The sequence below is a fragment of the Conger conger genome, chromosome 11 (genome assembly GCF_963514075.1).
Source record: "Conger conger chromosome 11, fConCon1.1, whole genome shotgun sequence".
In the NCBI taxonomy this organism is placed as follows: domain Eukaryota; kingdom Metazoa; phylum Chordata; class Actinopteri; order Anguilliformes; family Congridae; genus Conger; species Conger conger.
In genome coordinates, this window is record NC_083770.1 from 24893351 (window position 1) to 24919371 (window position 26021).

Here is a 26021-nt window from a genome sequence, read left to right on the forward strand (position 1 = left end):
AATATATGAATATGTTCAAACACAAACAAAAACACACAGACATGCATATTAGTGCAATACTGAGCTGAGCATACTTTTATGCTGGTGAGCAGCAGACAAATACACCATGTCAGCAAGAACAGCCAGATGCAAGGGGCAGCACACTACACTGATGTGTAACTCTGCCATGAGCTATAAGCATTGTGATGGGGAGCAGTGGCCATGCACTACAGCGACAACCCCAACACCCAGCTGTAATACTGGGACAAGTGGGTTCACTCTCCACCGACAGAACCATGCACAAATCCACTGTAGTGCAAAGTTTGAATGAAAGGCAATAAAAAAGAAAAAGCCTTTACTGGGTTTTCGCATTGTTAATTTGAGTTGTGTGTTCAATGTAAACAGAACCTGTAGGTCTCACAAGGAAGGTATGTGATACAATAGGCTTTGGCCGATACTAAAACTGTTAAGCACTATAATCGGAAATTTTTTTAAAGTGATATGTAAAGATTAATAATTCAATGCAAAATTTGTTTCCAAAAAAACGTTTCACCTTCTAAGAAATACTGTAGTCAAGGAGATACCAGAAGAAACTCACCTCTCCACTAAAAGGTAAAGGAATGATCAAATAAGCTTCAGTGTAGTTAAACGATTTAAGATGCAAGGATCCCTTTCTCTCCACATCATATAGCCAACAGTGTCATATTCAGGATTTTGTTATAGAATAAATGTTACTCTGCTAGATTGACAAAAATGGTTCCCTACCAGAAAAGGAAATATCAGCCAAAGCCTACTGTTCTATTCCAGGGATCAAAAAGATAGCACCAGCCCCTCCTATGGTCACCAGTGATGACACATGAGAGAGGGCTTATGATGGTAGCGGCATAAAAGTGCTTATGTATGGGGGGCACATATGAAAAAGACGCATCTGTGTTCATCTACAAGATGGATGCAGTGCTATATCCCCCACAAGCAGCAGCTGAGCAAAAAAAAAAGTGAGACAGTAACGCTGTGCAGCTGCTTGCCTTCCACTGCGCACTGGCGTCCCGAGTTGTAGGGGGCGCCGTTGTGTGCCTGAGGCTCGCGGGGCTCTGGAAAGGAGTGCACGGTGGCAGCAGGGAGTAGAGGAGAGCCGTGGTGCGTTTTTACATGCACCTTAAGGTAGGAGGCAGTGGAGAAACCTGGGACCAGGAGAAGAAGACAAAATAACCAAAGAGTCGAACAATCCGTTAAACTGTATGCAGGGAAGATGGAGGAGACTAAAAACTCGCACTCATATAATCTCAGAAAAACACACACGCACGCCCACACACACGAATGCACAGGTTGGAAAACTGGAAATGCTTGAAGACTTCATATTACATCAGATTGTTTAGATTTAATTGTTTTAACCAATAATAAACCACAATGCCATAGATTTAGGGGGGGTGCTGTCCCTCTCCATGTTGAGAGTGTTACATTTTTGACCATTCTGAAAGTTATTTCTATCTGTACCATAAAGGGTGAAGATCCTGTCAATGACATAAATTTGGCGTTCTCCAAAAACCGACTATTCTGATTGGATTGAAAAGGAAAAACAGAGGCTCATGAAAACTTGAATGCTGAATGCCAGATGTTGCTTCCAATGGAGCGCTTCAGACTGTTGGCAAGGTACAGTACGGTCTGTAAGTATTTGGACAATGGAACAATTTCAGTTCTTTTGGCTCTGCACTCTAGCACATTGTATTTCAAATGAAACAATGAATAAACGGTAAATGGTTGGCATTTATATAGCCCCTTTATCGAAAGCGCTATACAATTGATGCTTCTCATTCACCCATTCATACACACACTCACACACCGACGGCGATTGGCTGCCATGCAAGGCGCCGACCAGCTCATCAGGAGCATTTGGGGGTTAGGAGTCTTGCTCAGGGATCGAAACGGCAACCCTCCGACTGCCAGACGACTGCTCTTACTACCTGAGCCATGTCGCCCCAAATAATGAGGTTAGAGTGCATCTATGTACTCATCTATAATTTGAGGGTATTTATATCCATATTTGATGATGTGGGTAGGAATTACATCCCTTTTCATAAAAAAAGCATTGGTGTTTATTTTGGATTATTGCCTCGCTGTGGGATGAAGCACCATCCAATGAGTTTGGAAGCATTTGAGCACATAAGATGCTTCTGTACACTTCAGAATTAATTCTGCTTTTGCTATCAACAGTAACTTTATTAATGAAGGCAAGTAAGCCAGCACCTGTGGCAGCCATACATGCCTAAACTATAACACCCCCACCACCACGTTTCACAGATAACAGCGGGTGCATTTTGGTTCTTGTAATTAATTTTAGTCTCCTGTTTTTGCCATCACTCTGATACAAATCAGCCTGGATCTCATCTGCCCGCAAGATCCATTCCATTTGCAGGCTATTTTCGGTAGTACTTATAAAACTGCAATCTGGCCATCCTTTTTATGCAGCTAAAGAGTGGTTTGCATCTTGCAGTGTAGCCTCTGTAGCTCTGTCTCTTCTGCGGAGAGTAGTCACTAACACATGCATGCCTGCCTCCTGTAGAGTGTTTCTGATCTGTGGGTTCTTCATCATTATGACGAGACCTCAACTGCAGAGGTCTTCCTTTGCCTACCAGTCCTGTCGCGATTCCGGGGCTCAGCAATGCTCCTCCTTCCTAATAATGTTCCAAACAGTTGATTTTGGCAGCTTATCGTTTGGTCTGTCTCTCAAATGCCAATAACAGACTCCAAAGGTATTCAGAAGCTGCTGAGAAGCCTACTGCCCAATTACTCTTGGTCCCCTAAAATGGAAGGACTATGCCTAAAAAGGAGCGTAATTCGTGCACGGTTCTTGACCGTGATTTGACTAACGCATTACAACAGTGGTATGCAGAAGAGCATCTCTGAACACACAACGCATCAAAGTGGATAGGCTACAGCAGCAGAAGTCTTGAGTCTAACAAATAAGCGTAATGAATAGCTAATAAAGTGCTCGCTGAGTCTAGTGTCCAGGATGTGTAAACCAGCTGGAAATGGGTTCAAGCACAATAAATACCCTGGGCTATGGCTAAGGCATGAATCAGAGACAAATAAGATGAAAAACAAATCGAAAGACAAACAAAATACGGTCAAACACAAGGTCAACAAAGTTGACAACAATAGCCTTTTCAAATGGAAGAACCAGAGACGGAAATGGCCAACCTGGTACATACTGGAAGTCGTAATAGGCAGCATAAGACAAGCACACCTGAAGAGCAGGTGCAAGCAGTTAAAGACACACTCCAGCAACTGGGAAAGGAAAGTAGCCCTGAAACTTGCGGAACTGGAGAAAGGTATGAAAAAGGGAAGAGCAACATTTATCCAGATTTCATGAAACATCTTGGCCCTGAATCTTTAACCTTGCTTACCAAATTTCACACTTTTACCTAAAGAAAACCCAAAGATCCCAAAGAAATGTTTGGCTGTAAAAGTAATTCCCATACCAAAACCTGGTATGGGAATTACCATCTACCAGCAAATTGTCACCCCACCACCCTACTCTGCATTCCCTTTAAAATCCTTGAACAGCTTATCCTCCAATCCATTCATCCAGTAGTAGATAAGATCCAGTTGGTATAGATCAAGCTGGTTTCTACAAAAACTACAGCACAAGTTTATGCTGTAATAGTTTTACACTCAAACACATCTGTAAAACATACTCTTTGTGTATGTCATCATATTGGTCCATCCAACCATCATAATATGTCAAGTAGATACACAAAATTTGAGTGACATGGTATTGATGTAATGTCAGCCAAATTGATAAATTGCTTGCCAGGTGAATCTTGGATTTTACTTACAAAGGGAAGTTTCACACATCTGAGATCACCCAGTCACAAATAACTGTCAAATTACTGTAGGGCAGAGGTGCAACATATTTACTAAACTTTCTGATCATGGAGGAAGAGGAGTATGGATGCATGGTGGTATGGGTAGGAGGAGAGGAAGAGGCAGAAGAGGACAAATGCACATGATTGTCTCCAATGAAGTGAGAGCCTCCATTTTGGACCATGTAATCAACTATGGTCTTACAATGGCAGAGCCTGGTCGAAGAGTGCAATCATATCATGTGCGATCAATCGTATAAACATTCCAAAGGGAAAACCGGTGCGCAATTGTGCAATATTGTAATTCTTCATGCTATTTCAGTTTACAGTAAATGCATGTTTGAAACTCATAAAGAATACATGAACTATACTGTGATATATTGGTGATTTCAAACACCATCATTGTAATTTTTCCATGTAGCTAGAGCTAGCTGGCTACCCTAGGGAACTCACTTAGTTGGGGTTTATGACTAGCCAAATAAACTAGCTAAAATAGCTTGTGATTTAGCTGTATGTTTTCTGTTTATGTACACCGACCAAGCTGGTCTCTTTTTGGCTGCCCTTGCTTTACTGCATCAATGTTAACATAACTTTTCATTAGCCACATTCAAGTTAGCATTGTATGTTGCCATGTTAAGTCTATGGACAATTCATCATTGAAATTTTGAATTTAGAGGTATAATTCAAAGTTAATAAAATAAGAAAAAGAATGTATATTTCTAATTTCCCACAGAATGAGTGGTCTTGTGTTTAGATCCGTTGAAATTATTTTTGCGCATGTTTTATGCAAATGTTTTAAGGGTATCCATAAAGAGAGAAATGGCACAACGTATCAATGCCAGAATCAGTAGTTGCCGACCCCGCTGCCATAGTAGGACCTAGCGAAATGGCATTGAGATTGGTTTTGAAATGGGTGAGATTTGAGGTTCAAAAATTGCAAGTTTGAATGGAGGTGCCAACCAACACAAACTTCTTAGCCGTCTCAAATATTTCATCCTTAAATTCTACAGGAGAAATCAGAGGATGCATCACTGTTTGAAAGGCACTGACAGAGCACTTTTTTTTTTTACTTATTGATCTTCTGCCACTGTAGCCTATCCACTTAAGAGGTTTTACGTATTGTGTGTTCAGAGATGCTCTTCCGCATACTACTGTGGTATTGTGAGGTTATTTGCATTACGGTCACCTTCCTGTCAGCATTGATCAGTCTTGGCCTTCTCCTCTGACCTCGTTCATTAACAAGGCGTTTTTGCCCACATAACTGCTGCTCACTAGATGTTTTTTGATTGTCACACCATTCTCTGCAAACTCTAGACTGTTGTGTGTGGAAAATCCCAGGAGATCCACCCTATCTGGCACCAACAATCATTCCACGGTCACATAGATAACATTTCTTCCCCATTTGGTCTGAAAAACAGCTGAACCTCTTGACCATGTGTTGCTGCTACATGGTTGGCTGATTAAATATGTGCATTAACAAGCTGATGTACTGGTATACCTAAAAGTTTTCACTGAGTGTATTTTCAGAAAAACCCTCAAACGGTGGTGAGAAAACTCCCTGATGGGAAGAAATCTTGTGAGGAACACAGCTACAGGGCGAAGTTGGTTGAGGTATTAAACTAGCGAATAAAGTAGAAACTAGCAGGTTGAAAACTATGGGCAAAAGCCATTAAGCTTCATTTGCAGTTTTGCCACTGGGCTAGCGCACGATACCACAGTTCTGTCCTCTATGTAATCAAAGGCAGATGACCAAGAAACCAAAGGTCACTCTAACAGAGCTTCGGAAGTCATCTGCAGAGATGGGAGAACCTGCAGGAAGGACGACCATCTCAGCAGCACTCCATCAATCAGGCCTTTATAATAGAGTGGCAGGACGGAAGCCCCTCTTGAGTTTGGAGTTTGCCAAACTGCATTTAAAGGACTCTGTGAGCATGAGGAAACAGATTCTCTGTGCCATTTACCTGGCTAATACAATCCCTACAGTGAAGCATGGTGGTGGCAACATCATGCTATGGGGGCATTTCTCAGGGGCAGGGACAGGGGCACTGGGAATTAAGTGAAGTATGAACGCAGCTAAATAATGAATGGTCCTTGAAGAAAACCTGCTCCAGGGTGCACATGACCTCAAACTGGGACGATGGTTCACCTTTCAGCACAACAATGACCCGAAGCATACAGCCAAGACAACACTGGAGTGGCTTTGGGACAAGTCTCTGATTGTCCATCAGTGACCTAGGCAAAGCCCAGACTTAAACCCCATGGAACATCAGTGGAGAAACCTGAAGATGGCAGTTTACAGATGCTTCCCATCCAATCTGAGTTATAGAGGATCTGTCAGGAAGAATGGGACAAAGTGGCCAAATGCAAGCGTGCAAAGCTTGTAGAGACTTACCCAAGACCACTCAAAGCAGTAATAGCTGCCAAAGTACTTAATTAAGGGCCTGACTTAATTAACTTACATACTGTAAATGACAGATTTCAGATTCCGAGTTTTAATACCTTTACACAATACAAAAATTTCGAAAATAATGTTTTCACTTTGTCATTATGGGTTATTGAGTGAAGATTGATGGGCAGAATGGCCAGTTTTATCCATATCCAAAGTGTGTACAGGGGTCAGCTTGTAGCCCGGACCTGCGGTTGGTGGTTCAATCCCCGGTGTATCCACGATAAGATCTGTGCAGTTTTTGGGCCTTTGAGCAAGGCCCTCAACTCCACATTGCTGCAGGGGATTGGTCCCCTGGTTGGTCTAATCAACTGTAAGTCGCCGGAATAATGAAAGTTATAAAGAATTTGAACAGCCTATGTTTATCATTAATATTGAGGAAGAGCATAGCTGAACTCACAACACATCAAACATCTAGGATAGGCTAGAGCAGCAGAAGACCACACTGTGTTCCACTCTTGCCAGCAAAGAACATGAAACTGAGGTTACAGTAGGAAAAAGCTGACCAAAACATCACCTGGTCTGGAGAACCTTAATTTCTACTGCAACAGGCAGATAGTTGGGTCAGGATTTGGCATGAACAACATGAATCCATGGATCCACCCTGCCTTGTGTCAATGGTTCAGCCTGGTGGTGGTGGCATAATGGTGTGGGGAATGTTTTGGCATAAGCATGTGTCACCTTAAGCTGGTTCCACAAAGACAACATTGAGTTTAGTGTACACTAATGGTCTCCACAATGATCATCAGATCTCAGTCCAATAGAGCACCTTTGGCATATGGAGAAAACAGGAGATATGCAGCATGAATGTGCAGCAACTGCGTGGTGCTATCATGTCAACATGGGCGAGAATCTCAAAGGCATGTTTCCAGCACCATATCAAATCCATGCCATGACAAATTCAGGCTCTTCTGGGGTCAAATGGAGATCCTATCCAGTACTAGGCTAGTGCAGCTAGTAAAGTGATCACTGAGTGCAACTCATTGGTCCCTCACACAAGTGGCTAGCAAGAGTTAGCCGTCTATCTATGCCAACTAGCAAAGGAATTTCAGTTTAGTACATTCTTAATATAGTATCATATATTTTTTTAACTTGCCATATTGCTTGTGTGTGCAATCACATACCACTGAATCCCAAGGTCACATTTCCTATGCAACTGAATAGACTGCTTCTTTACAATTTCAAATTGAAAGTTTCTATTCAACTGATATAATTTCTCTATTTCATTTGTCAGTGTTTATAATATGACCACAGTTGTTTCAAGCCAATTGCAAATTTAGACAAACCCAAACATGTGTCCCAAGGGTTTATTAATGACAACTTATACCAAACAGAGTAAAAATCTTGTTTACCATAATTCCACAGCTAATATTCTACGTTCCGCAAGGCTGGAATGAAAGGTAACTGCCTTTGTTTATGAAGTAATGCAGACAGACTGTAAAGGTCTAGGTCATGTTAACCATTTTCCATGCATCATAAGTTTGATTGAGCATGGACATGACAGAGACCGAGGATTACCTTTGTTGCATATACCACAGTAATTATGTGGACCCTCGCTGTGTTTCTTGAGGTGGTCGGTCATGTAGGCAGCCCGCAGGAACTTTCCACACACCTGGCAAGGGATTTTGTCTTCATGGCAAGCCAAGTGAGAGCGCAAGCGGTCCCGTGTGGCGAAGGATGCATTGCAGATCTGCAAAGAAGAGAACAGAGACAAGACATAGCTTTACTTTTTATGGTAATTTTTTATATATGAAAGAGGAAGTCACATATAGACTGGAATGCTATGACATCCTATATTCCACACACACACAACAACAAAAAAGAATCTCAAAAAAAGAAAATTCATAGTAAATATGTATATTGCCATATTGTCATTCTTCTCATCACTGATGGGTGGAATACAGTACCCTGGGACCACAGTAAAGTATATGAACATCAATAAAGAATTTAAAAAGAAATAAAAACAGGAAATCAATCATTAAAAGAAAAAAGACATTGAATAATAAATGCAAAGTCTACATTTTCCCGGCTTGAGGGACTCCTATCTAAGTAAAATTGGACAGCATATGATCCACAAAAATGGCTGACTGACTTTTGAATAGGTTATGATCCTGCTTGCAAATCAGCATCGTGCTGTACGCTGGGCAGAGACTTGAATCATAGGACTCATCTGAGCAGACGGCTGCGCAGGCGTGAGACACATTGACACCAAATTTGCAATCCACTGAGTGGATAGGCTACAGTAGTAGAAGTCTAAAAAATAAGTAAATACATAATAAAGTGCTCGATGAGCGTATGTTAAGGGAGGAAATCACAAATGGGGCAAATACGTTTTCACAGCACTTTATAATGTTTGTTTTTTTCCCCAATTTCAAGTTTTATTGTGTCTTTTTTTCCAACCAACCTTTGGCCTTATTTCGCCATGGGGTGGGGTTAAAAAAAGAGGGACACGATGGGCATGTAGTAGATTGAATGACTTAGTTTATGTCACCAGAACCACACTAAACAGCAAATGGACTGATTGGGTGCTTTGCCAACACATTCTAATGATGACAACTTTTAGTATGTTATCATTTGTAATTATGAGTATGCTTCCAGGCTTACGCCAGGTTAGTGCCTTAATGCAATTAAACCAGACTAAAACAATCTGGAAAGAAATTGAGATTCACTCACCTGGCACTTATGGGGTCTCTCAGATGTGTGGACCTGTTTTATGTGTCCATTCAAGTGGTCAGGTCTACAAAACAAAAAAAGACAAAGGTTGAACAATATGTCACCAAGTCAATATGCCAGTATTCTTCATTTTTTGAATTATGGCACAATATAGTTAAAAATGAGAAGTTTACTTAATCACTATAAATTAATGTTCCTTTATAGAGGTCTCAGACTTCAGAGAAGAAAGCTATCCAATGACTTGACTGAATAAGGCAAAACAGGCAATCAGTGAATGTGTGTGCACTGTGCAATGACAGCACCATTTGGATGTGGCTTAACTGAAAGTTGTGTAAAAACCATTTTATCCAATGATGACAAATGACCTTGAAAATAGCATAAATCACATGTTATTTCAGCATGCAAACACTGTATTAATGTTAGCACCAAAACCTGCCACCTTATTTTAAAATGGGCAGTCATGTATGATGATTATGCTATGTGACGCTGCATGATCTCAAAATGATGTATTGAACAGTCTACTACATCAGAAAAAGCAGTTTGCACTAACAATATTGTCTAATTAGTGGAAACAAAATAAAATCACTAATCACCACAATCAAGAACAAAGAACAAAGAACGGATATATAACCGAAGACCCACTGGAAATAAATGAAACTTTTAAAGCTTTCTATGCTATCCTACTAAGCATACACCTAGCACAGAAGATATTAATTTTCTGAGGAATATCACCCTTCCCAAATTAACCACAGAGCAAAGTAGCATGCTGCACCAAAACAATAACACCTTATGCAAAACAATAAAAACCTAGGAGCAGATAGATTCCCAGCAGAATATTAGGCTACAAAAATGTCTGGACGCTTACACCCCAGTAACTTACAATTTGGCACAAACTTCCAACTTCCATTCATATAGCTTTTCTGAAATCTTCATAGATTTCAGGAAGGCCTTTGGAACATGCAAACTGTCTTATGTATGCTGATGACACTGTACTTTTCCTTTCAGGCTCTTACATATGGTTAAAAATAATGTGTCCATAAATACAGAGAAAAGTGAATGTATGCATTTTTGTTCACTGCAAAAAACAGCTTCCCGTAAACACTGGTTTGAAACCCCTGGGTATTAGATAGATAGATAGATAGATAGATACTTTATTCATCCCGAGGGAAATTTTACTCTGGATTCTTACCTTACATACGTATAAGCCACACATCAATAATGCTGAATCAAAATATGTTTGTTTACCACAAAATCCGCTCATCTCTCACCACCTCTGTATCTCTCTCCTATTTGAATGCCATAATTCTGTCTACTTTACACTACGGCCTTCCCCTCCGGTCATAAGGACTAAAGGCAATCATGTTACCACTCACCCTTACTTTGTAATAGCCCACCTAAATTGAACCTCCTTTTGTTGTTCCATCTTCTCTTATTAATCCTTTTCTACTCACATTAAATATCTTCCTACTGTAGATGGCATTCTCTTGCATTGTGTCACCAACTCATCCTCCACTCACTTTCACACTTTTTTCCATTTCATATTTTTCTGTCTCTAGTTAAGCTGCAGGACAGGAAACCCCACTGTAAATCAATATTTAAACTGAGCTGGGCCTAGATTAACAAACATTCTGTGCTTATAATACCTACTGGTATTATACCTCATCATATGAATACTGCCCATTACGTAAAGGGGTCAATCACAGTGTGGGGGTTGACTACCCCAACTTTGCTCAAACTTTGTGTGACTCGTGACTGGAAATGGTCTCAATCAGGTTTGTCTCGCATTTGGAGCACCATATCGTTGGTATTAAAGCAGGGAAAAACTTGAAATACATTAGACACAATTTAGAATTTTCTGTCTACCTTCAGCTTAGAAAGTCTGATTCGCATAAAACCCCTCAGAGGTTATGACACTCAAAATGCTAAATTGTGCTGCCTGGCCATCTTTTTAAATATTTGATAGCTTACTACATCAGCACTACTTGGTGTATAACTGCCAAACGTCTAAGACTAATAGACATTTTGGTTAAAACAGGTCACAAACAAAATTAAGTGAAATAGATCATTTCTTTAAAAATTATATAATGCTAAGTTTGGGTCTGGCTGGAAAATGACCAAAAAGTGCTAGATATTCAAACAAGTAAGGGAGATAAATGTATAAAGGAATAAATGTTGTTGATCAGTTTCAAGAGAACCTTAATTCACTATAAAACATACTTTGATGGCTTCCTACATCAGTGGCACTTGGTGTATGGTACGGGGGCAGACTGTAGCCTAGTGGTTTAGAGCCGCGATAAGATCCACACAGCTGTTGGGCCCTAGGTGGCCCACAGCTAAAGCAACAGACCTTGATGCAGTCATTAATTCTTGGGACCAGGGATCGACCGGGGTCCTGCCAAAGCCAAGGTTGGCCGGCACATGTGGAGCAGCATAATTGGCTCACTGCTCTGAGGGTGGGGGGTGGGACTGTAGGATTGGCATATACAGTAGAGCCCTGATTGCACACGCCTCATGGTCGTGGGAACTTAAGATGATGTGGCTTGTAGAAGGCGTATCGCTCTGTAATATCCTGATCCTCCTGGGCCGCCGAGCAACGGGGCTGTTGTGGGTGATTGGAGTACAATTGGCTATAAAATTCGGAGAAAATGGGGGACAAAACAGAAAGAAATAATAAATAAACAAACCATGGGTTTGTGCATTTCCTTTTTTTACTGCATTTGCATTGCAGTAAGGACAGGGGGTCAGAAAATAGTGGGTAGCTGCTCATGATTGTGTTGCTTAGGATAATACAGAATTAAACAAAACAACTAGGGCCCAAATAAATAAAAACAAATCCATCTTTTAGGACAGGGTCAAATCTATTTGGCCTGGCCAGCGAAATAAAGTCAAGGTATGAGAAACAATGTACAGTAGGCTAGGTGCTGTGTATGGTGAAGGAGTGTAGGAGTGGAGAGGTATTGCATGTGCAGAAACCTTCCCGTTTTGCATCGTAAGTTATGTGTATAAAATGTTTATCAAATTACAAAGACATCTTCAATGTTCCTACAAATGAATTAAGATAATGGCAACATTTGAAAGAAATGTAGAATGGGTACATATTTATAGCCAAAGAATGTCCATGGTAATGATGATGCCACATCACCCCACAGGCCTTGCTGCGCTGCAAAATACAGCTGCGTAGGCAGACAGTATGTTTCTACCTTTTTGACAGCCAAGCAGCGAGGCTGCATAAGCACACAGTGCAACCAAACAGGAAATGAGCTTATATTTCAGCTACGCTTTGATGTATCGACACCAAACTCGCTACATAGACTCAGTACCCCTTTGTGAGGATGTGCAAAAGGATGCAAGTCATTTGACCACTGGGGGGTGCTGTAATAAGTTAAAAACAACTATTTTTCTAGTTTCCCTTAACAAAAGTGATAAGAAAAAATGCATTTTGCCCAATAACTGTTGATGGGTTTGCCTTAAAACTTAAAAGTGTGTGATCTTGGCTGATCCCAAGGCAGAGACAAAAGCGTTTGTCCATTACAGTCAAGCAGATATGGCGGCAAAGTCACCAAACAAGATGTGAGGTCATAACTCAGCAACGCTTTGATGCATCAAAACCAAACTTGGTACATGGACTTTAGACCCCATTTTGAGGAAGCACCAAAACATTTCAGTTATTTGATCACAGGGGGGCGTTGCAAAGCAAAAATGCATTTTGGCAAATACATGGTGATGTGTTTGCTTTAAAAAAAAACATTCTTGTGTCTGGTGATATGGTAAGAGGTCCCAAAGCTGAGACATGGGAACTTTTCATGTCAACGCAAATGATACACCCACCACATTGGATTTTATCAAAAGGTTAAAAAAAATTCTCACGGACCACAAAGTTTGCCCAATCTACACCAAAATTGGCTCAGATGATTTTCTAAATTTGTTCAGTACAGTCAGTCAAAATCGGCGGTGAAGCCACCAAACAAAAGTGAGGGCATATCCCAGCAACGCTTTGATGTGTTGATACCGACTTAGTATATGGACTCAGGAATCCTTTGGCATAGATGATCTTCTGACCAAGATTTGCAAAAGTTATCAAACGTATTTTAGATTTTCGAAAGCATTCGTCAATCGAAATTGGTGGCAAACAGGGTGCAAGGTCATATTTCAGTAATGCTTTGTGTTGACACTAAACTTGGCTTCCATATTGGACTGCATAAGAATGTTTAAAATATTTTAACACCATTATATTTTGTCCAATGTTCACCAAACTTGGCACAGATCATCTTCAGGCCAACCCTCAAAAAACGTATCTGATGCATTTTTGATTTTCAAAAAATTCATCCATTACAGCCAATTCAAAGGCAAACAACCTAAACAGAACTTGAGCTCATGTCTCAAGTACACTCAATCTTTGGTCAATTGACATTACATTACATTAAATTGACAAACTTGCCATCAGTGCTAAAACACTTGATCTGATAAATTTTTATCAAAAAGGATAAAAAGTGTTTTATCATTTAGCTGCAAGCTATTGTATTATACACCTCATACACGACCCACAATATAATTTAGTTTACATGCGTCTGTGCCAAGTTGGCTCAGTTTGCCGGAAAGAAACAGGGCATGCCTACTGGTTAAGCAGGCACACACCTGGATTATGTTGCAAATCAGTCCAGGATTTTAAAAGGTGTGCTTCTTTCCACAATAGGCGGCTGGGACCATGGAAACACTGAGCAAGAGAGAGGTGTTCATGGAGACAGAGCTGGCTATGGAAAGCTAGATTGGTTAAATAATTTTTTTACCCGGGAACCCATGAGGGGTAAGGGTGAAGACTTTGTTTATTTTGTAAGTGAACACTCTCGCTCACTCACCCTCCCCGCTCCGCAAACAAAAAATTAAAATGCCGGAGCAATCCGGGATTTCCATATCTCATTGTGACCTGCTCTTCTGTCCTCCCAGGGGTGTGTCACGGCATGCCAAAATCCAGGACAGAAGAGAATTGTGAGGATGGAGCCCTCTCTACTACTGCAGATGATCAAGCTCTCCACAGCCTGCAGCAAAACTAACACCAGTCGATGCAGGCTGCGTCAGCATCGCAGGCTGCGGATCGAGCTGTCCTGACGGAGCTGCTGAAGTAATGGACATATGGTCCCACCCTGACCCCGCCCCTGGCCCGCATCAAGGTACAGAAAATGGGGCCAGAGGACAACCCGGAGGAAAAAATAATGCATGACAATATAGTACAGTGATATGTAAAAATAATAGGCAGCTAAAAAAGCGGAAAACCAAAATTCCAGACCTATAGGGAGATAAAGCAGATGTTTCAGGAACGATACTTCCGGTATACTGCTCCCTATTAAATAGAGCAGCAAAAGCTAAATATAAGCAAACTATGCAGTGCTTCATGGTTTAAAGTATGCTTTTCATGGTTTAAATACATAGCTATTAGGAACGTGAACTGTTAAACGTCTAAGCGGTTAACTGAAACTGAGTTGTACACATTTACCAAAAATGGCTAACCGAAAACAATCCTTTTTTTCTGAAGCTGAAATGGTAAGCTCAGTGTAATTAAATAAATTTGCTTTCATCACCAGTGACAAAATGCACAAATTGGTCGAACAATAGAAAAAAATATTCTGGCTGCGTAATAACTTGAAAATTCAATTTTTGAGGCTACTCTAGTTAATAAGATACAACCCCGAGCGGTCATAAGCAGTATCGGTTACACGGTTAACAGTTTTAAAAATGGGATGGTAACCGTTTACAAAAACTGATGATTGAATACGATAGGATTTCAATTCCTATAAAGTCCTGTTTTACGTTTCTAGATTTCCGGGATAGGTTAAAACTCAGTCTCCCATACAGTGACGAAATGTCCACAATTAGACCATCCTAATGCAACTGACAGTGATGTCTGTATTCATATACCGCTCCGACTTGTGCGATTTAAAAATCCTAATTAACCAACATGATTAAGTACTTGATTACAAACAGCCCACATTTCTGTCATCAATACCCTATCAGATGTCAACCTGCAACCGATGTCAAGCGCAGTTTTAGAAATAAATGGGCATGCCCACAACAATTAATTAATTAATGGAAACACAGTCAGGAATATCAAAAAATGAAAGTGATAACTCTCAGCAAATTTGGTGAAGATTAGATTAAATTCGTAGTAGAAGCAAAAAAAAATCTAAATGGCAGAAAAATGTGAGGGCTGCAAACATAACTTCTTTCAGCAAAGTTGTTCACCTGAAGTAGTAGGATCTACAGATGCAAGTTATCGGATATTCAATTAACCAGAGCCAAAGATACACTCTTGGAAATCTTGCATATTTGTGATAGCTACTATAGTGTCCCCTAAAGGCCGACTGATACCAAATTTTATATGTGCATATCAAGTCTAGACATGAACATACACAGCCTCAAATGGCTGCTGATATGATTGCTAATGGCGGCCATGTTTTTTAAGATTTAGATTTTTGAACATCCTGTTGGGAGACTAGCAGAGATGAAAGATGACAAATTTCAACCTCATTGGTCAAATGGTTATAGGCAAGTTATAGGCGTTTAAATTTATTTGCATTTTATAGTGCCACATATTGGCCAAGAGGCGCAAAACTTGGCAGATGTCCACAGAATCGTGGACTAGCCTACATGAGAGTACTGAGGCTGGTGAGGATCAGATAAAGGGTTCAGGAGAGAAAAAATAAAAATAAAACATGCTAACTTTTTTGGGGGATTAGCCTAGTCCCAGCATACTCCTTGTCAAATTGCATGAAGATTAAATGACATTTGTAGAAGAAGCATAAATGTTGTTTAAAAAAAAAAAATCTAAATGGCAGAAAATTACGCAAATTAAATTGGGAATATACATTTTCTTTGGAATAAGCCAAGAAATCAGAGGAATCAACGAGAAATCACCAAGGATTTGTGCCTGAGTGAGTGAGCACCGGGATGCACTGAATTAGTGACTTTCTGCCCCCGGCTGCATGCACGCAATGGGAAAAGGCAAAAATTGTTATGGGATTTTACATTTGGACTTAGAAGGAATGCATTTCATGTAACTGAAAAATATTGACAGGCTGTTCAGACTGAACTCTGTTCTTCTCAGGTAGCCTATGACTGCAGTTTGAATGAGGAAGGGGTGATGGGGTAGAGGTTAGCTCGCCAAGTAATTTGAATCCCGGAAAAAGGACCAGGCAGAACTTAATTATGAACCACTGAGCTAGGGTGGGGCACCCTCCATACCCTAGAACCCCAAATGAATCCCCTGCTGCACAATACACTTAGTACTGATGTTTCTGATTCTAATCAGACCTGAGATGATGCTGTGTTTTGTGTTTATTTTCTGGTTGAATTGCACTTGCATTTAACTTTCATTGAGAGGACCGCTATAGTTTTCCTTCATTTATTTGTCATGGTGCTTTTGTCGCACATTAGATCATGTAGTTGTTGAACCATTAGGCTACATACACTGTAGGTTAAGTTTGATGCTATATGCTATACTTTTGCAGAGTAACCTCCTCAAAATGTTGTCAAGGCCTATACCACATGCTAATTTGGCTACTCTGAAATTCAATAACCACACTGCTGAAGGCTCCAATCAAAATAAAGAACACACCACAATAAAACAACATTCATAAAAGAGTTAACCAGTTAAGACGTTGGCAGTTTCGGTTAACCGGTTAATTGATTAACCATGCCCATCCCTAAACGAGGCTTTATCTGTTCTGTGACACAAGTCCTACACTCATGCTTTCTTGACTATAATAGAGAATAGACGTTATGTCTACAAGAGCACTAAACCCCAAATTTCTACCTTTAATGTATTTTCCAATTACCTGGGGGGTACGTCACAAAACAAGATTGTTTATACTGAACATTGTCCAAACCTAAAAATGTCACCCTGTCACGCTGTTGACTTTCTGGTAACAGAGGGATACATTTTAATTGCTTGTTATATTTATAATTAGCATAAGGGATATCAGTAAAATAAATTACAAACACATAAAAGCTCCCCCCCACACCCCACCCCACCCCACCCCCACCCACACACACACAAATGTTAATTACCATTCCTCCATAACTAAAATTAATGCCAAAAATATTAGCCTACATCAATGGTAACAGAATTACTTAAAATTATGCCATTTTTCAGAGGGGTTTTTCAGAGTAAAAAGTCACTTTGTAATAAACAAAATGCAAGTGATTCCACACATTCTTACAAAGAATGATGCATGCATGTTCAACCATCATTAGGTTACTTTGCTTGATTATTTCTCCAGAATATTCTGAATATGCTTAGAAATAGTATTGACTTAATATTCTGATATTACTTTGCAGCTTCCATTTGACACCATATTTAATGCCACATCATTAATGACAAAGACTGTTCATCAGGACTGCTTTTGCATGGAATTGCTCACTATAACGACACAACTATCATAAATAAGCCCATTTTAAATTGTATTCAATGAGTATTCTGATGCAAGTAAAATAAATCTGTACTTGAACGTCTCCAACACTATAGGAAGAAAACTATAATATACGTGTTTTATACAATTCTTTTCATGGCAGATATACAATTTGTTACCACGAAGTTGATGGGGAACTGCGGTTATCTAGTCAGGAAATGAACACCTAGAATATGCATTGTGCACTATGTTTTATTAGTCTTGTCTGTAGAGTGTATATGTAGATCTATGTATGGTTGTTTTATACTGTCAGCCCAGTAAATTCTATATGAGACATTTCCATTGTACGTTCATTCTAATAAATGTCAAATATTTTCTATTCGATTGAATTAATATTTTATGCCACAAGAGAATTATTGCCAATCCTCTTCTGCTAATTTAGTCAACCCTATGGTTTAATAGGCCGACTGTTAACAAAAACTCACCTGGAGAAGCCCTTCCCGCAGCTTTGACAGACGTACGGTTTACCCACGGAGCCGTCGTGTGAACGCACATGGTACGACATTCTGTCCTTGCGCTTAAACCGCAGGCCACAAACAGGACAAGCATATGGCTTCTCACCGGAATGAGATAGCTTGTGTCTGTTCAGGTGATACACGTCGCGAAATACCTTCCCGCAAATGTCACAGCCAACATGACGTCTAGTCCTCTCTCTCTTGCGACTAGCATCCACGCCACTATGCAGAGTCAAACCATTTTCCAGCAGCCCTGACTGGGCATGAGTTGCCGGAGTTGGGCCTCCCACACCAACCGAGCTGTCACCGCTATTGTTGACCCCGCCGCTGTGCAGACCACTCGATGCAGCGTGCTGCGCTTCATGATTTCGCAAACGCACTGCCTCTGTAAATATCTTCCCACAAATTCCACAGGGGAAAATTCCGAGGTCCTTGGGAACGCTATGGTTAAAAAGTAAAGGATCCATAGCTGGCACTTTCTTTGGTCGCCCTCTACCTCTCTTGTTTCCAGACCCTGGAGTACCTCCTCCTTGAAATGGGTTCCCGGTCAGCTCTGTTGGTGTCACAGGTAGCCTGTCAACAGTATGCAGCACGGGCAATACGGATTGGGAGCTGCCACTCGACAAAACTGGACCACTGGCATGGCTGCCATCAACATCGTGAGTCTGTCCATTAGCACCAAACACAGAACCGTTTGTTACAAGTCCAGCCCCGTTCGACATGTCCAAAGGCAAGGGATAACCCAATTCGTTGCTTCCAGTAGTGCGGAATAAACTGAGGTCCCCTCGTGAGGGCGGAACCAGAATCTGTACGTTTGATTGCTTGATTACTTCCTGGCAGATCTCGATCACCGAGCGCATCAAAAGAAACTTTGCCGCTGTCATCAGCTCGGGGAAGCATTCCAGTCGTACCACAATTTTTGAGGTATAAGCAAAGTCCAAAATATCTTTAAAAACTTTGGGGCTGATGGTGTGCATCTCCAGCTCCTTTGCCTCGCCGTCGCCTTCCGCCTGACAACTGAACACCGATTCGAAGTATTCACTACAAGCCGCTAGCACCGCCTTGTGAGCAGGGAAGCTCTCCTCTCCGACGCGTAAGATCACATCGCAGAACCTGCCTCCATCTTTTCTCTGGACGTTGAGGTTGTGTAGCATCTCAGCGCTGTGCTTGCTCACCTGGTAGGTGTAGGAAGAATTCCACGATTGTTCCGCTATCCTTTCCATCTCGTCTTCATTCATCAAGGATGAGTTTCTATGAATAGGATGAAATATTTGTAAACAAATCTGTGTCAAAAAAACATTAATGATATATACTCAACGACGACCACACTCGTCTCTTTTGCATCTAAAAATGTTTGCAGGAAAAATGGCAGCCCCCCAGCTTCCTGTGAACTTTGACCTTTGTTTCGAGGGAGGGGGTGTCGGTCTTGTATTTTCCCTCCGAGGGACTGCGAGTGGTGCATTTTTTATCGTTTCACAAAGTGACACGTGCATCTACACAGTGAATCGCGAGTTCAAAGACAGGGTGAGGAAAGTTACAAATCTGTCGCTTTAGACTTATATTAATTTTCTATGATTTGTCGTAGGTCTCTCCCTCTCCTACTATTCAGATTCACATCCCTGTTTCTCCTGGTCCCCCCTCCCCCAGCAGTTCCCTTCCCCCAACGATATATACACACACATAAAGCAGCACCTTTCAGAAAAAGGACTGCGACCGATCATCTATTTATCGCATTGAGCCACAAACGGACAAATATTGCTCAGCATGTTAAGTTTATTATTGTGTTGACAGCGCGTTGTATTGTAGTGCATTTTTTAGCCAGCAAGTAACCCACACAAAATGGATGCATAGAGAAAAACAATGACTGCCCCATTCCCACCCACCCCTACAGCACAAAACATAGAAACTCACATATCACTAAAACTTGTAATACAGCGAAATGCGTCAATATACTCAATATTCAATTTCGCTGACAAATGGCTTGTTGATCCAGCTTTCGTTTTGACGTGCATAGCTACTTCACATTTGAAAGGCACGTTGTATTTTTTCAGGTTTGTGCTGTCAGTGGGTGACAGTTTCCGGTCAAACACGATAATAAAAAAAGCTGTTCTAGCAATTCAGTAGGCAACTTAGTTCGGTAACATAGACAGCAGTGGGTCGAGAAACAGAGACGAAACACTGTCCCTTGTTCAATTGTAAAGCACGATTAAAATCTCTCATGCTTAGAGTTAAGTCCTAAGCCGTGAGCCTATATGCAGTCAGAACGCCATGGAATGTCAAGTCCACCCATTTTATCATAACAGTGAAACAATAGCTTCCCGAATTGAGTGACGCTTGGACAGTTTGTTGTTGATTGTGCCACCCGTGCATTAGGGTATTTCCAACCATCCAGAACCCGCTTTTTAAAATAAGGCCAATTAAGGCTCTGACATCTGTCAATTAAATTGCCATTTGGTTTAAAATTGTTTTTATTATTTTATTTTTACTAACCAGACTGATCTTTATGAGAACTGCGTGCAAAAAGTATTTTTTGTCAAAATAATGATAATGAGGTGATGGGAGTATTAGCATAGGTTAATGATTTTTATTTTATTCTCGTTGATTAGCACGCGTCAGCCTCGTTCTCTCTGGATATCGCGAGATGCGAAATGACTCACTATTAACTAATTACTGACTACCTACTTAACTAGTGAATATAGTGCGCTATTTAGTTAACTAAATAAACAGAGTTCGGACAGCAGACGTCGTATTTTGCAATCGAACAGCGTCATCACCGAGGCTATGCGCGGCGGCATATAGGCCTAGCCACAAAATAATTAACGTATCATATAACCGGTTCTTAAGACATGACTCCAGTGATATTAAACCCAATTTATCTTTTGCAATGCCCAGTCAAGATGCAGACATTTAACCATGCGGCGTTCAATTTGTAATTCACATTTCTATTTTTACGAAAAAGTAGGCATTATTATTTTAAAACATGAAATGACATGGCTTATTTTATGTGTGGGACATATAAAAGAACACAAAGTAAACATCTGAAACACATCCTCCCTACGCATTTATATCCCAAAAATGAACAGAATGCGGGTTTAGAAGAATGCTGTTGGCATTTTTAGACTGAATGTAACCTACTTGTTCGTTAACAACGTTAATGTAAACTATAAGACATTATAGCCATTAAGCTAGCTAACTTACTGGGCGAACAGGGTTTTGGAATATTGAATAATGAATATAGCATATTAGGTTATACTAGTGTAGTTGTACTTTATTATAATGCTCAATGGAAACTTATTTTGTCAACAACCTGGCAAAACCAAGAAGATCTGTTATTTAATTTGAATAGATAAAAGCAGCGTGATGTCACAATAGCGAAGACCTTGGGTGGATAACGGCTCAGGCTCTGCTGCCTACTGCGGTTGAAGAATATTAATAGGAGTTTTCCGTGTCATTTCACCAAGTCAATGTTGGAATATAAAAATAATTTGTGAAAACTGAACGTAATTCAATTGTTTTATTTATATGATTTATAACATAACGTTATAAATGTAAAGTTAACGCTAGCTGTCACCACCCCCCTAACATTGTAGCTAACGTTAGCTAGCCAACATCATTAGCTAGCATTAGCGTTATTGGAAACCGTATTACTGTAAAGTTACCACCAAGCTAGCAAGCTAGTTTTAAAACATGCTAGCTATCATCCCAGTGTTTCTCTATAAGAAATCAAACATTCTGATTTCATCGATAGGACAAATGCAAATGTTAGTAAAAAGATACTTCTGGATGGCTACGCAGCTGCGGAACAAAGTAACATTACTTAAAAATCGACGGGAACCAAAGCTGTGTAGAAACTGTGTAGTTAGCTAGTTAACTATGCCGAAATCGTATTGTGATTGCGACTGTAATGCCAAATGTAATCAGGCACACAATGGATTGGGATTTTTCCGATTCAAGAGAGGATAACCCAGATCCGTTTATGGGGCGGTCTCAGTTTTGACAGTTTTGACAGCTGACACGGAGATGCCCGACATAAGTTTCAAAGTGTCATGAACATGGGGGGCTTCTAATTGTATTGCTCATGACATGTCCTTCACAAACGTTGTTGGCAGCTAACATTAGCTAATAAACACCAGACCTCATCAGCGGCCATATAGGGAAACACTGGGATGATAACTTTACAAACATGAAATGATGAAACATAAATGCGACCTTTCCTGTTGTAAAACTAGTTAGCTAGCTAATTCGTTTTGGTGGTAACGTTACAGTAATATGGTTTGCAATAACGCTAGCTCGCTAGTTTGCACTGGTAACTCATCTTATTAATACATCTAATGTTGGCTAGCTAATGATAGCTACAACGTCAGGGGGCTGCTGACAGCTACAGTAACATTAGCTATAGCTTGATCACATCGTATAAAACAATCTTGTTCGGTTTTCACAAATAATTTTTATATTCCAACAATGACTAGGTTAAATGACACGGAAAACACTGCCTGCTATTCATACTCCTCAACGAAAGTATGAAGCAGAGCCAAAGCCGTTATCCATCCAGAAGTAAGTTATTTGCTGTTGTGACGTCACAATGATGTCTCCTATTGCGCCTGGACTGTGCCATCATCTCTCACAACTTGAGAATGAAAACGGATTTGTGTATAATAAAGTTAGGGAAACGGTTTGTATCCACGTTTCTAGTGACCATGGTTGTACACTAGATTTTATGGTGCCTTGTGGGATATTTCTTATGTGAGTAAAAATTATTTTTGAATTCGAACACGATTGCTTTTGGCCAATCTAAGTTTAATAGTAAGTGAATAGTGAGCCATTTCAGTCACAGCCACAGAATACATTTATTATAACGCGCATCAGCCATGTATGTCCCGAAACTTCACGCATTACCCTGCATTGCTGATGATCCTTTTTCAATTAGAGACGCAGCGCTACAAATGTCATCGCACAAGGACTGTATTTGTAAGACTTCTCAATCAAAGCAACGTTCAGTCATGGTTGCTTTGATTCAGTTAATTAATCAAAATCACGATGAATTAAAAACACAATTCATTAAAAACAACATAAATTAATTTTAAGTATTTAAGTAATTCATTGTCCCGATCTTGTTTGCAGTGTGAAATAAGTAAATCTGTCAACATCACCCATCAACTTTTTTGTAATGTAATGTAACATCAAACCCAGTGGGTTGGCCTCGCATTTTAATTGGTTGATCGAAATAAGTCTATTGCTTTTGCTTGCAGCCTTGTTTGTGTTTGCAAGACAGTCCCAGTCTCAAGACAGGATCTCGCACTTACACTAGCTATAGATCTGAAGCCAATACGTAACACAATAAGCACAAAGATTAAATCAGAGATTCAAACACTGTCAATATAATTAACTCATTTATAATGCGAAAGGCCATTTACAGACTGTAGTTAAAGGTACAATAGGTAATTTCGGACTCCTAATGGTCAAGAGAGGAATTGCAGCAACAAACAGGTGACTTTATGAAATGTTGACTTTAGTGTGCTGCATAACACTATATGTTTTGTCTTTTTGAAGTTTTAACTTTAGCTAACCAATTATATTATGAGTAAGCAAATTATTTGGCTATGGAACTAGCTTGCTATAAAACTAAGTTATGATAGTGTACCACAAACTATGCAACTGAAACTTACATCCATCCATCCATCCATTATCTTAACCCACTTATCCTGAACAGGGTTGCAGGGGGGCTGGAGCCTATCCCAGCATACATTGGGCGAAAGGCAGGAATACACCCTGGACAGGTCGCCAGTCCATCGCAGGGCACACACACCATTCACTCACACACTCATACCTATTGGCAATTTAGACTCTCCAATCAGCCTAACCTGCATGTCTTTGGACTGTGGGAGGAAACCGGAGTACCCGGAGGAAACCCACGCAGACACGGGGAGAACATGCAAACTCCGCACAGAGAGGCCCCGGCCGACGGGGATTCGAACCCAGGACCTCCTTGCTGTGAGGCGGCAGTGCTACCCACTGCACCATCCGTGCCGCCCTGAAACTTACAGTTTGAGACAAATAAAGGTTTAGCTAAACACGCATGATTCAACACATAAAGAGAGAAAATGAATGTGCAGCTGCCCAAATTGTACTCCAGACAAGCCATCTCTGAAACTGTATATTATTGCTTCTTATCCAAGCGAAGAATACATATCTAGCTATAAAACGATACCAGCTCATTATCGGTAGCAACAAGCAAATTAGCTATTAGTTAGCTTGCCGAATTTACACATCCGAACATCCACCTGAGACGCAACAGGTGTGCAACAATACTTGCAACGCTTGCTACTATGGTCGTATTGCCTCAGGTGGATATTTGTACATTCATCGAGCTAACTATGGCTAATTTGCTTGTTGCTACCAATAGCGAATTGGTATTGTTTTGTAACTAGAAATGCAGTCTTCGCTTGGATAATAAGCAATAGAATACAGAGTTTCAGTGATAACTTGTCTGGAGTGCAATTTGGGCAGCTACACGCGAACAATCTGAATAAGCCCCCACGCCATTGGCTGTGGCAATTAGAACCATTTTTAAACCAATGAGCTTTAATTATTGTACAGCCATGCAATGTTTTGGTACAGAGTGACGGCCGTCAGCTGTATATTTTGAAACCAGAATTTAAGGACTATAAACACAGACAGAGGGTGAGTCAACATGTCAGTGAGCCTTTTTCAAAAATAGCAAGGGATTTACAGTGGTCTTGTAACAATGTTTTAACACAAAAATGACCTATTGTCTCTTTCAGGATGAATGGACATAAACTGACAGCGATTATCACTAGCTAGCTTGCTAGCTACCTAGCTAATCTATTTTATCGGATTTCCAGAACAAGCATTAAACTATTAAAACTGGTTATACATACAGTCAGGTCCATAAATATTGGGACATCGACACAATTCTCCTTTTGGCTCTATACACCACCACAATGGATTTGAAATGAAACAAACAAGATATGCTTTAACTGCAGCTTTAATTTACATCCAAATCAGGTGAATGGTGTAGGAATTACAACAGTTTCTATATGTGCCTCCCACTTTTTTAGGGACCAAAAGTAATGGGACAATTGGCTGCTCAGCTGTTCCATGGCCAGGTGTGTGTTATTCCCTCATTATCTCATTTACAAGGAGCAGATAAAAGGTCTAGAGTTCATTTCAAGTGTGCTATTTCCATTTGGAATCTGTTGCTGTCAACTCTCAATATGAGATCCAAAGAGCTGTCACTATCAGTGAAGCAAGCCATCATTAAGCTGAAAAATCAAAACAAACCCATCAGAGAGAAAACATTAGGTGTGGCCAAATCAATGGAACATTCTTAAAAAGAAATAACGCACCGGTGAGCTCAGCAACACCAAAAGACCCGGAAGACCACGGAAAACAACTGTGGTGGATGACAGAATAATTATTTCCCTGGTGAAGAAAAACCCCTTCACAACAGTTGGCCAGATCAAGAACACTCTCCGGGAGGTAGGTGTATGTGTGTCAAAGTCAACAATCAAGAGAAGACTTCACCAGAGTGAATACAGAGGGTTCACCACAAGATGTAAACCATTGGTGAGCCTCAAAAACAGGAAGACCAGATTAGAGTTTGCCAAACAACATCTAAAAAAGTTCTGGAACAACATCCAATGTACAGATGAGACAAAAATCAACTTGTACCAGAATGATGGGAAGAGAAGAGTATGGAGAAGGAAAGGAACTGCTCATGATCCAAAACATACCACCTCATCAGTGAAGCATGGTGGTGGTAGTGTCATGGTGTGGGCATGTATGGCTGCCAATGGAACTGGTTCCTTTGTATTTATTGATGATGTGACTGCTGACAAAAGCAGCAGGATGAATTCTGAATTGTTTCGGGCAATATAATCTGCTCATATTCAGCCAAATGCTTCAGAACTCATTGGACGGCGCTTCACAGTGCAGATGGACAATGACCCGAAGCATACTGCGAAAGCAACCAAAGAGTTTTTTAAGGCAAAGAAGTGGAATGTTATGCAATGGCCAAGTCAATCACCTGACCTGAATCCGATTGAACATGCATTTCACTTGCTGAAGACAAAACTGAAGGGAAAATGCCCCAAGAACAAGCAGGAACTGAAGACAGTTGCAG

General features: G+C 40.5%; 1 protein-coding gene across 2 annotated transcripts in view; it reads right to left on the reverse strand.

The window, feature by feature from the left end:
• Window positions 1-20235, reverse strand: part of patz1 (POZ/BTB and AT hook containing zinc finger 1) — a 32789-nt gene extending 12554 nt beyond the window's left edge. Inside the window, exons 1-5 of one of the 2 annotated variants that reach the window (XM_061259707.1) lie at window positions 19790-20235; window positions 17849-19129; window positions 8962-9025; window positions 7807-7978; window positions 1005-1160 (exon numbers count right to left, since the gene is read on the reverse strand). In XM_061259707.1, the coding sequence (XP_061115691.1) occupies window positions 1005-1160; window positions 7807-7978; window positions 8962-9025; window positions 17849-19129; window positions 19790-19890 (1774 nt within the window). In that variant the 5' untranslated portion in view covers window positions 19891-20235. The remainder of the gene's footprint in view (window positions 1-1004; window positions 1161-7806; window positions 7979-8961; window positions 9026-17848; window positions 19130-19789) is intronic. The other variant, XM_061259708.1, reaches the window with a different exon arrangement.
• Between the last annotated feature and the right edge of the window lie 5786 nt (window positions 20236-26021).